General features: G+C 45.0%; 2 protein-coding genes across 2 annotated transcripts in view; one reads left to right on the top strand and one right to left on the bottom strand.

The window, feature by feature from the left end:
* The first annotated feature begins 37 nt into the window (after positions 1 to 37).
* Gnrh1 (gonadotropin releasing hormone 1) lies at positions 38 to 6,991 on the top strand. The gene is made up of 3 exons (XM_048422232.3): positions 38 to 3,687; positions 5,288 to 5,383; positions 6,802 to 6,991. Exons 1-3 carry the CDS (start codon positions 3,535 to 3,537, stop codon positions 6,841 to 6,843), a joined length of 291 nt encoding a protein of 96 aa, XP_048278189.2. The 5' UTR covers positions 38 to 3,534; the 3' UTR covers positions 6,844 to 6,991.
* A 2,999-nt stretch (positions 6,992 to 9,990) lies between these two features.
* The window catches only part of Dock5 (dedicator of cytokinesis 5), a 182,989-nt gene continuing 178,153 nt past the window's right edge, over positions 9,991 to 14,826 (bottom strand). Inside the window, exon 52 of the mRNA XM_048422301.3 lies at positions 9,991 to 14,485. Coding sequence (XP_048278258.3) covers positions 14,378 to 14,485 — 108 coding nt within the window. The 3' untranslated portion in view covers positions 9,991 to 14,377. The remainder of the gene's footprint in view (positions 14,486 to 14,826) is intronic.

Genomic DNA, 14,826 nt, shown 5'->3' on the forward strand with positions numbered 1-14,826 from the left:
CTCTTGATGGATTTTGTTGGAAAAGCCATTAAAGCACATTCACCTCTTTGGTGTGGTCTCATGATCCTCTTTCCAGAGACTACCATGCTACAGCACTTTGGTTTTACACTAAGGAAGACATCCCGTGATTTCTATTACTCTATAGCTGATGAATATCACTGTTCATTTGCTGTATTGAACAAGAAATATGGTTCTGCCTGATGTCTAGGAGAGAGATTTCTAAGAAAGGGAAGAGTTCCAAATAGTAAAACTTGTGTTATCCCTAGCAATGATCAAGTGTGTATATAAGTTAAAATAGACCCCTGTGGGAGGCCTGCAGAAAGGTGTCAGCCTACATTGGTTAGATGATTTCCGTTGATAAAATTCAGTTCTCTATTTAAGTAACTGTCTAAGGCAATATGTGTCAGACTCTGATAAGGTCAAGTTCCTCAGCAACCATCTGAAAGGATTTTGCTTAAGAAATGTTGTAAAGTCATTATCATGATGGCTTTCTTTATTAATCAAGACTTATTTTCTCCAGTTCACTTTATGAATGTTATTATGTCATAAGCCTGTCCCAAGTCAACTTTAAGTCATCTTTTATACATGAAAAATTCTAGAATTATATTAAATTCCCCAAGAGAGTAGTATCTTTAAAATGAAAAGTGTCAAAGTACAAAGAAAAGTGGTTGCATTATTTCAGAATAAGACATGTTCCCCAAGGCTTCACTCTCAGAGCTTTTACTGCCTGGACTAGTGGTGTGAGCTACTTAGCCCACAGTCTTCCTGCTGAGATTTTACACTAGGGCAAGAAAGAGGTTGTTCATCTGTCACTTAAGAAGGTACAAAATCATTGTGATTATTTTTGAGCTATTTTAATGCTCAAAATGAAGTAGTTTTCCCCTATAAAAATGTCCTTTTGAATTTAGAAAAGAAAATTGTGACAATTATAAAGTCCAATTATTTAAACCCAGTTGATCAATTTCAGATCTTTGGTAAATTTGACTTAAGCAGGCAATCATGAGAGGTCTAAAAGTCTGTCTCTAAGCCTCAAAATCTCCCGGATTGCATAATGGTTTAATGGCTTATTTGATGCCGTAGAAAGTAGGACAGATGTGGTTTCTGTCCTTGGCTCTGTGTGACCTGAGACAAGACTAAGTGTACTTAGGCCGAGGTTTATTTGATATTTTCAGTCTGTGTTGCCATGGTCAGAAACAGTTAGAAATGTTTTAACTTTTTTAAAATCAATATAGAAACATCGAGGTTCACTGACCACAGGCTAGCTCTAGCTAGATGACATAGTTCTGGTTCTGTTTTTCTTGAGTGACACTTAGATGCACACCTCAAACAAACAAAACACAGTGGACAGTTTGAAGCAAAGTTGTTTAAACTTCAGGAATTCTTATTGAGAAATCACCTCATTTGCATACACTAATGAGATGAGGTCCCCCTCTTGGTGTCAGAGTAACATGTTAGTGAAGGTGTCTAAATGAAATGATAGTCACTGAAGTCCCTCTTCCCTGCCCTGCCATAAGGATTGGGCAGAGATCACCAGGGAAGCCACTGGTTCTTATTTGGGCCTGATCCTCATTACTAGAAAGCCTTGCAAATGAAATGATTTCAGAGAACGCTGGGCTGTGAGTGATGGGATTCGCATCCTGCTAGTGATGTTGCCAATCTTAGCTGTATAAAAATCAAATACCATGTTATTTTTAAAGCATTTTACGGCTTGGGTAGCACAACAAATTTTTACAATGAAACCGCACATAGCGGTCTCATCCTGTATCAGATTAAATATCGTGGAAGCTGAAACCGAGGCCGGTCTGCCAAACCTGTTATAAGGCCCTTTCTTCATTCAGTGACTTCAGCGAAACCTGTATGTGGTGAGTGCTGTTTAGATGCAAAGAGTTACTAACAGGCAAGAACCAGAGAACTGAGCTCCACAGACTATAGCCAGAGTAAAGATAGAAAAACTTATTATATTCGTGTGTTTGTATGTGTGTAGGAATGTGCCACACCGCCTGTGCATGGGGGTTAGAGGACCACTTGAGAGAATCCGTTTTCCTATTCCATCTACCCTGTGGTACCCTGGAGTTGAACTCAGCTCATCAGGATTGACAGCAGCCTCTACCCACTGAGCCATCTCACCAGTCCGGAATTATTTTTTTTTTTTATCTTGGGAACAACACTATGTTTATCTGATTTAAATTTTTCCCTTTACAGAGACCCAAATGCCAAGACTAGCTCCCAGACACTCTGTCTCAACTTTTTGTATTTATTGCTTAACTTCCTTTTGCGTGTGTGCGTGTTTAACTTCACCTTACCCAAGACACTGATTTTCCTTGAACTCTCCATAGGGCTGCTAGCTTCCTCAGGGGAGCACAAGGTAGCTGGATTCTAATCCCTTAGAATGGGGGCTGCAGCTGTGAAAGTCTTAGCTAAGATTTTAATGACCAGGTTTAAGTAAATGTAACAGATAGACCAGCGGGTGTCCCAATTACATTTGCCATTAAAAGGCTTTTTGTGAGGATTTTTAAACGTTATTATTAAAGCCATCGTCTGTGCGGCACTCCATCTTGTCATTCACCAGCGGGGGAGGATTTCAGTGTCCCAGAAAAAGAGTTCATATAAAAAGGAAGCCAGGAGAACAGGAACATCACAGCGTTCAACCCAAACAAAGGAAGCTTGGCATCCCTTTGGCTTTTACTTCCCAACAGGTAAAATTCTTTGTATTCCTAGTATTATTTTTAATGTTGGTTGTTATTTATGTCTAAAGGGTAATTTGCACTCGACGATCAAGTCTAGATGTGCTAGTATCCAAGGAAGCCTTGCCCTTCACTGACTGACCTTATTAACCACCAGCCTTGGGGGAGATCCAACCTTGGAGGAGCCCAGCAGCTTGTGGCCCAGTGTTGGATATTGGTTTTAGCTTTATCCCCATCAGATGAATTTAATTTGAAGACACATTTTTATCAACCAAACCTAGGCTTACTGGCAAGAGGGGCATCTGAGCTAGGTGTCTCCATCTAGATCAGTTTCGAGTTCTATCTTGGTCTTGAAGTTGGTCCAGCCAGCTGTAATGCCTTAAAGATTAGATGACAGTCAGAAACATGTCAGCAGTGCCACTGGGCAGCCACTTAAAGTCAAGCAACCTTTTACTACCCAGAGACATCTAGGAGGAACTCCTTTTTCAGAACAGCTGGCCCAGTTCTAACCTCGTGGATGACAAAGTCGAGAACTGCTTTGTAATGAGGAGGGTACAGGCAAAGTGAATTTAGTAAGGGATGAATTATGGGTTTCAGGTAACCAAACAAAAATCAAAATGGGCTACATTGCCACAAGAAAAGAGTGGAAGATGCCAGAATGAACTACAGGTGTTTGTCCCCAATGTCTAAGAAGCCCAAGAGAGGTGTTTCACTGTCTGCATGGAATACATACCAGCCACACGACTCCCTCTGCAGCTTCTGTAGGGTCAGCGGGCCAGATGCTGGTCCCTCTGCTAAGCATTCTGTTTTCACTCACTTCAGTCTAGGTGTGTCGTGATTGTGTGTCTTGATGTGCCTTAGAGTGGAGATGATCCCCAAACTCATAGCTGCTGTTCTTCTGCTGAGTCTGTGTTTGGAAGGCTGTTCCAGCCAGCACTGGTCCTATGGGTTGCGCCCTGGAGGAAAGAGAAGTGCGGAACACTTGGTCGATTCTTTCCAAGAGGTAAGTTGGTCCCCACTGACCCACTTCTAACTGTGTGAGCTGTGCCGTGCCAGCCCCGGTGGCTCTACTTTGACCTTACACTGGATACTGACGCCAATGAGATAAAGACTTCATGGAGTGGAAGCCAGATGCTTCCTTGCACTTTTGATAGAGACTAAAGAAACAAACAGCAGGACAGATGTGAAGACAGTGGAACACCAAGTTCATGACAAGGCACCATGCTCTCAAATGCCTATGATATTAAATCAATTCTCTTGTATCAGTACCTGTATCAAGGGCATACGTGCTATTATTTCTTGCCACCGATGGAGACACTTAAGTAAAGAACCTGGAGAATGTTTAACTCCATGAATTATCAAATTTAAGGTTGTGAAGTGAAAAATGTACTAGATTTAATTTCCTCTAAGTTAGGTTGCAGCGCTAGCACCAGCATTAATGTAGGACGTTTCATTTATCTTAAAACTTCACTTAAGGATTGGGGAATTACATGAGAGAAGCCATTTCATTTGCTGATTATCCAAAGAAGAAACATAGCTGAGAAACTTAAAACCAAGTTTTGAAGATAAAACAAAGCCCCAGAATCTGAAGCCTCCACTCTCTGGGTTATTTGTGAAACAGATGTCACAGAACTAGGATGTGGTGCAAACTGAAAATCAGCCTTGCTGGGTGTGGGGCTCACACCATAGTCACCATCTTCCCTGAGTGTGGTGCTCACACTGTAGTGGCCATCCTCCCTGGGTGTTCACCATCCTCCCTGGGTGTGGTGCTCATACCATAGTCACCGTCCTCCCTGGGTGTGATGCTCACACCATAGTTACTGTGCTCCCTGGTGTGGGACTCACACCATAGTCACTATCTTCCCAGGGTGTGGGGCTCACACCGAAGTCACCATCCTTTGGAGGCTAAAAAGGGAGAGTTCTGTCCCAGTTTTATTTTTGTTGTGATAAAAACACGCTGACCAAACGTCATTTAGGGGGAAATGGTTTATGTGGCTTACAGTTCCAGAGAGTCCATCACTGTGGGGAGGTGAGGACAGGAACTCCAAACAGCTACTTATGCCGGTAGTCAAGAACAGAGACAGAGTAAATCTGTGCATGCCTAGTACTCGGCTTCCGTCCCAGGCCCCAAACCCAGGGGATGGTGCTGCCCACAGTGGGCTTCATCTTCCCACTTCTTGGCATTTGATACACAAACACACCACTTTAAGCTGGTTCAAGGCTAGACCAGGAGACGCTGAGTCTCAGAGCAGTCTGGGATACAGAGTGAAACCCTGTTTGAAATAAAATGAGAGCAGCAACAAAAACAACAGAAACCCAGCCCAATTAGGACTACAAAACTTGTGCAGTTTTTATGTCCTGTCTTTTTGTGAGGCTCAGAGCACTCCATTCTTGTCTGAGGGAGCACAATCTTTTCTTACTGTCCCATCACCTCCTGAACTCTAGCTCATTCTTTAAAAGTACATCCTTAAACTCCCCAGACCCACAATTCCCCAGGCCTCCCACTCAGCCTCACAACCCCCAGTCCTCACTCTTGGTGGAAATGAAAAACTCTGCTTTGTTTCTGTATCTTCATCTTTGCGAATCACATTCTTTGTCTCCAGATGGGCAAAGAGGTGGATCAATCGGCAGAACCCCAGCACTTCGAATGCGCTGTCCACTGGCCCCGCTCGCCCCTCAGGGACCTGCGAGGAGCTCTGGTAAGTCACCGTGGTCACCGCGCAGAGCTAGAGTCAGGAAGGCCACCACCTCAGAGCCACCCGAGTCACTCCTGCGGCATGGCCTTCCATATCTTACAGCGTGGCCCCTCTGTGCAGATAGCACTCATGTTTGCAAACTGCTTTTTTCTTAATTGATTTTAATGTGTCTATATACCCTTTATGTAATAATCCCAGATCCAGCCTTTGGAATGGCCAGCAAGTTTCTTCCCACTGTAAGCCTCCAGTTTTCAAAGACTATTCCACCCCCCAGCTCCTCATGCCGGAGCTGACTCCTACCCTCCACTTGATGCAGCCATTGCTTCCAGGACCCCGGGAACTGTAGAAACCAAGAACAAGGTTCCCGGTCACTCCGTCACTTGGGATTACAATATTCAAAACTTACAAAATTTGTCACTTAGAGCCACAGATTTGACTTGGAGTTTCGTTAGGCCTAAACGCCCACCATTCTCATTCTCTCCCCTCTCTCCTCTCTCGGTTCTGGGTATCTATCCCAGGTAAGATCATATGCTGGCAAGCACTGCACCACTGGGTTTTATCCTTAGCCCTGCCTCCTACTTAAAAACACATCTTTTTGTGCGAGACAGGCTCTCACTAACTTTCTCAGGCTGACTTCAAACTTAAAGGTGGACTTGAATTTGAGGTTCTTTTCAGCCTCCAGAGAAGGTACAATTACAGGGATGTAGAACCACTCAGGCTGTATGATTGCTTGATCGTGAGAATAGAACTATGGAGCAAACTGAATGGGAAAGTAACCTGGAAGTGAGCGTCATTGTTCTCTGAGCTGCTTTCCTGCTCATTAGTGATCCTCGGAAAGCATGTGGCCAACTGCCAGTTCCTCAGAGGAGCACGGAGAGCCTCAGTGAATCACACTTGAAGAGAAGGTTGAGTTTAAACAATGAAATTCATCTAGCCAATCCAACATTGGCTTCAAATTCCACACCCAGTGGGCAAAGATGAAGGTGGGCAGGCATCTCTATTTCCTTTCTTGTTCTAAGCTTGCCTGTAGCCCAATCAAAACAACAAGTTGAGATTCCCTGGCGTGACATCATGAAGGACTCCAAGGAAAGGCCGATCTGATCCAAATCCTTCCTCACAGTATCATCCTTTAGTGGTTAATGCTGATTTTAGAATGTCTCACCGTGCCAGCCTTTTAGCGGTTAATGCAGATTTTGGGGTGGCAACAGCTCTACAAGACTCTGCCATGTTTCTAGTTCTTTTGAGTGGATAACAAATGCATCTGTTCTTAGATCTGAGTTTTAGAAAACACATGTCGGAAACAATGAAATTCATCTAGCCAATCCAACATTGGTGGCCATGTTATGTATAAATGTTGGAAAACATCGACATTCAGCTAGCTAGTCAATCCAATGTTGAAGCGTAGGTTATGTATTTTCCAGGAAAGTCTGATTGAAGAGGAAACCAGGCAGAAGAAGATGTAAGTGCACCGACCCCGAAGGATCCACAGCACCCAAGTATAACGTGGACATTTAAAAACGTGACCTGTTATAGATCTGTACCTGTGTGGGTTTCAGCATTTTTATGCCTAGCAGCATGGATTTCATAATAAAGCAATGTGTTGTGGATCAAGTACTGTAAATGTGACCTGCCTTTTACTCCAAACTCAGAATGCAGCTTTAAAATTTTTTTTATCCTTTTGTGTCTTTCACATCATTCATCTCGATCCCATTCATTTCCTGTTCCTTCCACATCTGCCCTCTACCCTTCCCCCCAATAAAATAAAATTTAAGGGAAAAAAAAGAGAAAAAAGGAAAAAAATCTCATCATGGAAGCTGCAGTGTGACAGTGAGTCACACAGTACACCCCTTTGTCCATACATCTTTATTTACAAATTATTCATTGCAAAGAGTCATTGTCTGGTTCGAGGCCTCTGGTTTCTGTTGCCCTATTGATGCTGGGCCCTCACTGGGAGTCTTCTTGGATATCCTGTTGTTGCCCTGGGTCCAGCAGCTTTACGTACTCCTGCAAATCATAGATGGGATGGATGTTGGAGCGGGCCAACTCATAACCCTGGTTCTGGGTCTGGGTAGTTATAGGGTTGGCCCCCTGGCCGACTCCGAGCACCACCAGAGTGCACTCTCCAGCACTGCCCTGTCTAGTTCATCCCTTGCAAGATGAGCAAGGCACAGGACCAGTTCTGCTTTCACACTCAGTCAGTGTTCCCACAGCCGCACCATCAAAGCCAGCTCTACTGTGCTACCCAGGCGAGGTGCAGTGGCCGCTGTCCCGAGTTGTGCAGCTGGCGGAAGGTTGGGTTAGGGACAACTCTCCAGCTCTGATGACCTCAGGGCCAGCTCTCCCATGCTCATGTTCTCAGGGGCAGCTCACCTGCTCCTGCCTACAGTGCCGCCCAGGAGAGATACAGGGCCCACTTGCCTGAGTGCTGCAGCTGGTAAGGGGGCATCCTTACCAGTTCCCCGGCCCACCACAGGTGGCAGGGGCAATGATGGGGTGGGTAAAGGTCTTTAGATGAGGACATGTGGTAGATGGGAGAGAAACCACAATGCCGTAAAGAGTCTTGTTGATTGACCAAAGACATAATCCATGGCTCCCATCCACCCTGCATTCACAAAGGGAAGAGAGTGGTCATATATGGTTAAGGTTAGCTAGTTCACATGGTTTCTATACGGTCATGGATTCCTGCTGCTGGGAAGAACTGTCTCCCTTTACCTTTGAAGTCAGGTAGAACCCCATTAAATCAGGAGAACCTTTTGGGCTCCTGGTCCAGTGCTCCTGGCTCCATATTGTCATGCCAGGTGGTATGGGGTTCAGAACTATTCCAGTTTTCTATTGTTATAACAAAATCCCGAGGCTAGGTTCTTAATAAGGAAAGGTAGTTTCTTTTGGCTGACAGTTTTGGAGGCTAAGTTGTCCAGACTTGGGAGGCCATGTCCGTTACGTTGTATCATAACCTGGCGGACAGTTTCATGCCATGGAACCACACACCACAGTGGAATGGGATTTTCATAGAGAATGCCAAACACTGAGTGGTCTCACTTTATAACTGCCTCTTCTCACGATAATTGATTTAATCTCCCAGGACCTCACCCACTTTCATGAGACAGCCTTTAGTCCATTTTGAGGGTACTCTCACCATGACCCCAATACCCACCTCTTCCTAAAGGTGTGACCGCTTTGGGAACAGGCTTCCAGAATGTGACTCTTTAGGACACGCCACATGCAAACCGTAGCAAGGACCAGGGCCAACACAACTTTCCTTCCTGAGAACTTTTGTATTTAACTTAAGAAACAGAAGTGTACATAGTCCGTTGGAGACTGAATCTGGTGTCCCCTTGTTTCTTGGACCACCTTTCGTCCTCCACAGGGACAAAGTCAGGCTTCGTGCTAGATGTACATGCATGAGTATCTTCAGGCAAGCTGGGAAACCATGACTGTCCTCAATTTAAGGTGATGAAGCCGAGGCTCAGGGTTTAGAAGACCCACTCAGTTCTGCTGGATCTGTGCTCACCACTCCCTAAGCTGCAGAGCAAAGAACATCCAATGAAGCTGAGCTATGGGAGAGTTTGGCTGTCGGAACAGAAACAGAAAATTGAGACTCATCATCAACCTGGTTCCACTGTGGCAACTTCATGAGGTCCTGGATGTGAACACGAGTCTCACAAACTTCCAGGTAGCTATGGCAACAATGGAAAAACTCAAATTTCAGCAAATGCCCATGGAATATTGTGAAGTCGATTATTTTTTTTTTAAAATACTGTGATTGGCAAGTGAAAGTCTACCATCCTTCATGAATGTTTCAGTTTGTTTGAGACAGTCTCATGTTGCTCAAACTGGCCTCAAACTTGCTATTAACAAACATTTTTTTTAAAAAGCAAGACTTTCTTAATTTATACATGTATTTGGAGCATTGAGTTTCTGCCGTCAACCACCATCTCTAGGGAACTTTTTTTTTGGAGCCAGCAATGAATTCTCGGCATGGGATAAAAATGTGTTCACTCAGCTGCTGTTGCTGGTAGAGACTTGGGATGACGCTTGGCAGTTTGCAAGTCTACTGGGTCCACTTAATCCACAGATGGCCCACAAGATCAAGTGGATTAGAGAAGAGAAAAAACATTACCCTTGCTAAATATAAAATTGTTCCCTCTGAGGACTTTACACCTCAGTGTACCTTAATATATATGTATATATGTGTGTGTGTGTATATTGATATATATAATATAAATATATATTTGTATAAATATATAAATAAATTATATATATACATATATATAAATTATACAAGTGTAATAACACTCAAAAGATTCTGACAGCAAACAAAAGTAGAATTTAATAGGAATGCACCAAGCCTAACATTCACTCATGCCTCGGGATGAAAGCCACTTATACTTTTAATAAGCACATATGGTAATCCTTTGACTCTCAGATAATAGGGCATTATTAGTTGTTAAAAGTAAGATCAATTGGGCCAGCTTAGCTACTCTTACTTTATTTCCCCATCTCCCTGTGCCTGTTTATCCATGAAGATCACACAAAACCTGTCCACATGAAAGAAATTCTTTCAGAAAACTCAGCTCAGACAACAAAGGCACGGGTGGGCGGGGCAAAAAGAAATGAAAAGATTGCAGATTTTATTAGTTCTGTGAAAGACAGACACCGGGATCCCACAGTATGCATTCCAACAGGCTCTGTCATGAGATAAGCCAGAGGGTGAAGTGTCTCGAAGAAGCTGTCAACAGGGAAGAACCATTAAGTCCCTGATCTTATTGTAATCACCTAAAACCAAGAACAAGCTAACCATATAGTAAACTTTAAAATACATTTCCATTTTTAATTTACAAAATAAATAACAGCAAATATGAACAAAAGTCTTCAACACACATCTCCTTAACTGTCCATGTATGAAATCCAATTATTTATAAAATCATGATGAGGAATTTTGACAGGTCTCTGGGTGACCAACCCATAAGAGGCAGCTAAGAGATGAACTTGGGCATGTATGTGGGAGACCAACAGTGGCCAGATCTGAAGAGTCAACTAGAAGTTAATATCCCAGAAGGAAAACCAACGGTTTGACTCTGAACCCACCCAAAGAGAAGCTGCACATTTTCCATGTTTTGTTGTTTCTTCTGCTGTGCTGAGACTAGACCCAAGGACCTCGCATGAGCTAAGCCACCGAGCTACATCTGCAGCACTTCCAATTTAATTCTAAATAACATAGGTAGAGAGAAATGAAAATGTCCAGGAAGGCAGTAGGCACCAGCTTTCCAAAGTGTACACCAAGGAAGTGTGATCCTTTAACAAGGGACTGGAGGTCTAGGCACAGTAGGCCAGGTTGGTGATCCTGAAGACTATGATCCATCAGCGGCTGCAGAGGATCAGGACAGTTTGTACCAATACCTAAAATAGATGGTAGACTCATTAATATTCACAAAAATCTTCTGCCCATAATAGCCAGGCCTGGGAGGCTCAAAGCACCGGTGGAGGATGAAAACTGTGATTCCAGTTCAGACAGCAAAAAACCTTTGGTCAGAAGTCTCGCCTCATTTGTTCTCTTAGACTCACGAAGACCATGACAGAAAGAACCTGGCCAAGTCCACACAGTCTCAAACATGTAAGACACAGGGAAATGGACTTGTGATGTGGCGCATTATCTCTGCCGTCTTGTGTTGATGGGGCGGGTCTTATCCCCTTTCCATTATACCTGAGAAGGGTAAGGGTGAAGGCACAAACTGGGAAGGATCTCCCAGCTACACTTCCCAGACTCATGCCGTTGACACTCAGCCCTTTCTGGGATAGGGACGTCATGTCTGTCTGGGAAAAGGTCACATGCATGTCTAGCTATCTAAGAATGTCTCGGTCTGCACTCCTGTGACTTGTGTGCTCATTGTATATAAGCTGCCTTTGAATTGCAAGATGAAAATGTGCCCCTCAATCTGGGGGCAACTGGAAGGGAAAGACTCAGCTTGGGGATCAGTGACAAGGGCAGTTACCACTCCCTCCGTCTGAGCTCCTGTGAGACGCCTTGTTTGATCCAAGGGATCTGCAGTGTGGCTAAGGGTATAATGGACGTTTTTGGCCGGAGTCAAGCAAGGGGTGGAGGTGGAGGGAGGAGGCCACCCATGGCCAAGCAGCCTTATTTAGGGCTTTCTTTTTTCGCATAGTGCTGACTTTCGGATTCAATAGCACACCAGGGTGAACTGCATAGCAAGTTGTTTATCCCGAGTGCGCCCAGGGGCAAGTACTGTGGTCTGGCCTTTAGCAACTGCATATTGAATGAAATCTTTCTTAAAAAAAAAAAAAAAGAAAGAAAGAAAACAGTCTCAAAGCAAGACAGTCACCATGGAAGAGAGAGAGAGAGAAAGAAAAGTGATGTAACAATACCACGAACTCATAAACCATCAATCGCATTCATTCATAAAGACTGTGATAATCTCAGGGCTGATTTCGGTGCCTTTGAACACTCCAGAAATGTAGCAAGGGCAGTAAGAACTGGTCCTTCCTGCCCTCTGCTTCCTGCCCCTTCTATATTTAACACCATTGCAGTCTTCAATTTTAGGACAGATAAAGATTTTTCTTTGAATCAAACGTAAGTCCTTCTTCATTCATAGCTTCTGCACTGGCTAGTTTTACGTCAACTTGATACAAGCTAATCATAGCAATAGAAACCCTAAGACAGCTTCCCAAAGAAGTGAATCTCCCAGTGCCCTGTAAATCGGTACCTACAACATCACCCAGAATCCTGTGTGTCAAGGCAGCAGAAAGCTATTATTTTCATTAATGTGCACAGGGGATCATGGGAAAAATGCCTTACTGAAAAAAAAAAAAGAGGGGGAGGGGAGGGTGCACCTCTGGGCATTCACAGGTCCAGCTCTGCTCAGAGGCCAAACTCAAGACTCACTTCTACTAATCTTCAATAATAGGCCGGGGATTTTTCCTACCCAGCTTCTGTGTTTCCACGGCAGCCTACCAAGCACAGTGACATCTTCAAATCCTTCCTAGTCAGTCTGCTAGGGCTCTTCTCAGATGCCCCAAGCTCCATGGGTACCCTCTATCACCTTTCTGCTTCTCTGGATCTTTTCCCTTCAAATGATCTTCAACTCTTACGAGCCCTTCCATGCAAATGGTGCTCAAGGCCACCATCTTTCAAGGAAGAGATGCACACCCGACTTCACCCTCAAAGACCTTGAAGAAAAATCCAATCTTACCCAGGTCCAGGAGAGAAAAGAGAGTTGCTGATTGCATGACCTGCTCCACCCTAATGGCACCCCATAAGCGCCTGTGTGGGAGGCAATGTCTCCACTTCGGAAAGCAAGAAGGCAAACGCCCAGAGGATATCAAATGTGACATTAATGGCGACACCTTTGGATTTCTGACCGATGTAGTTTAAAACGTCAGAGCCTGTGTGTTTTCCATGATCGCACGTGGGTGCTCCTTGACAGAAGTAAAGAACGGCAATTCGTCCGCATGACATTTCCAGGACAGGCACACTTGCTTCTCTAGTACTGTGCCAGGCATGCCCCTGGCTTTTGCTTCCTTGATTCCTGGTGATGAACCAGGTGCATCTCTCTTAACGAAGGCGGTGTTGAAAGGAGCTCTGCAAAGAGAGCAGCAGGCGGGCAGAGGCAGAGTCTCCCAGCTGAAATCCCTCTGCGCCCTTGAACTTGGAAGAACAGACTCAGGACAAGGCCACCGACTGATTCTAGAATGCCCAGGGCAGACCAAAGCCACACAGCAGCTTTCAGTTTTGCCATCAACACCCATGTCGGATAGAACCATCTGGAGTTTCTCAGATACCATTCTAGCAGGGGGCTAGGCACTCAGGACTTTGTAGAGGTGTCTTTTGGATCTAGGTGTTAACTTGGGGACATCCTAGGTGAGCAAGCTGGGATGTTAGAAAAAGCCTGTAGTTCACTTGCTATGTGTAGCTCCAATTTGCTTACCTACAAAATGAGTTGTGTGTGTGTGTGTGTGTGTGTGTGTGTAAATTTTAAAACCCGTCTAACTCAAAACATCTGTACACTTCGTGGTCATTTATATGGACATAATACTTGGGCATCCAAGTCACCCTAATTTTTCCTTCTGGAAGGAATATGGACATTAGTACCATTAGCAAGCAATCAGATTAATTCTATGATCAAGAGGAATAAATAATCAAAGGGACTATTGCACTGTTTTCTCCGTGGTAAAATCAAGTAGCAGGCAGGGACCACCTCGTCAGGCCAATAGAGTCTGGAAATGTAGCTGGCAGGACCATGGCTCCTAGGTCCCTCAGAGCCCAGGATCTGAGCTCAGAGAAAAGAGGAGGATGAGAGCTTGCAAAAGACTTTCAAAGGAACCCAAGGCACCACGTGATTGCTGCCCGGTGTGTGTGGGGGGGCATTCATCAGGAGAGTGCCAGGATGGGAGTCCACAGGATCTCAGAGAAGCCCTCTGCACCTGACAGCGGCCCCACCTCCACTACACACAGGTGCTCTTTCCCTCAAAGGAGACAGTAGACATTAGGGAAAGAGAACCATGGCCGCTCCTGGAATGTCCTTGGTATCTGGCTCTTCCGGGAGGTCAGGGATGCAGACAGGAGAGATGGAAGGAAGGAAGTCTTAAACACAGCAGTTAAGAAGCAAACTGAGAAATCCACCCAGGAGTCAGTTGCTGGGGCCACTCTCTTCTCCATTGCTGCGGCGGGCAGGAAAGCTGGTAGAGGTATCCGCAGCCCCAGCAAGCCAGTGTACGAGGCCAACATGCCGTCATGGAAAAAGGAGAGCACTTGTTTGAACATCACGCATGCAGATGGCCATTTCTGCAAGTTCCATGGGCTAAAGGGGAGGTGACATGGCCTTTGGATGGACAAAGCAGTTCTGGGCTGGAGAATCGTCTCATTGCAGACAGGAGTGCTGGCAGGGAGCCCTGCATGGTAGCTCACCCTGTCTGGGGGCCATTCCCAGGCAGCATTGGTCCAAGGCACTCAGAGGTGCAGAGCCAGGGTGAGTAACATCTTCACTGAGGGCCTGGCTCAGCAGAGAGGATGCTTGACTTTCGAGCCTTTGGAGGCGGTGGGGGTGGGGCTTTGGCGGCATCTCTGCGGACAGGCAGGGGAGGTGCAATCTGGGGAGAAGACACATGGGATTACAGACAGTCCTTTAAGTATTTCCAACCTATCCTGCTCCCATTCCATAAGCTCGTTTTATGGTCAAGCCGATGAACATTTACACTGTCTATACACGACAGAAAGGGAATGACATCCATTGGTCCCTGTTCATTGGTCCCTGTTCTCTTGGAGCTGAACACATACACGCACACACGCGCACACACACATACACACACACACACACACACACACTCACAGCTGCATCACCAACACTTAGGTACTTGTCATCTACTTAAGCAGCACTCCGTAAATAGTTACGGGAAGAAGGAATGAAACCTGTCGGAGGCTACTGCCAAAC

This window comes from Myodes glareolus, chromosome 12, assembly GCF_982192425.1.
Source record: "Myodes glareolus chromosome 12, mMyoGla1.1, whole genome shotgun sequence".
NCBI classification, from domain to species: domain Eukaryota; kingdom Metazoa; phylum Chordata; class Mammalia; order Rodentia; family Cricetidae; genus Myodes; species Myodes glareolus.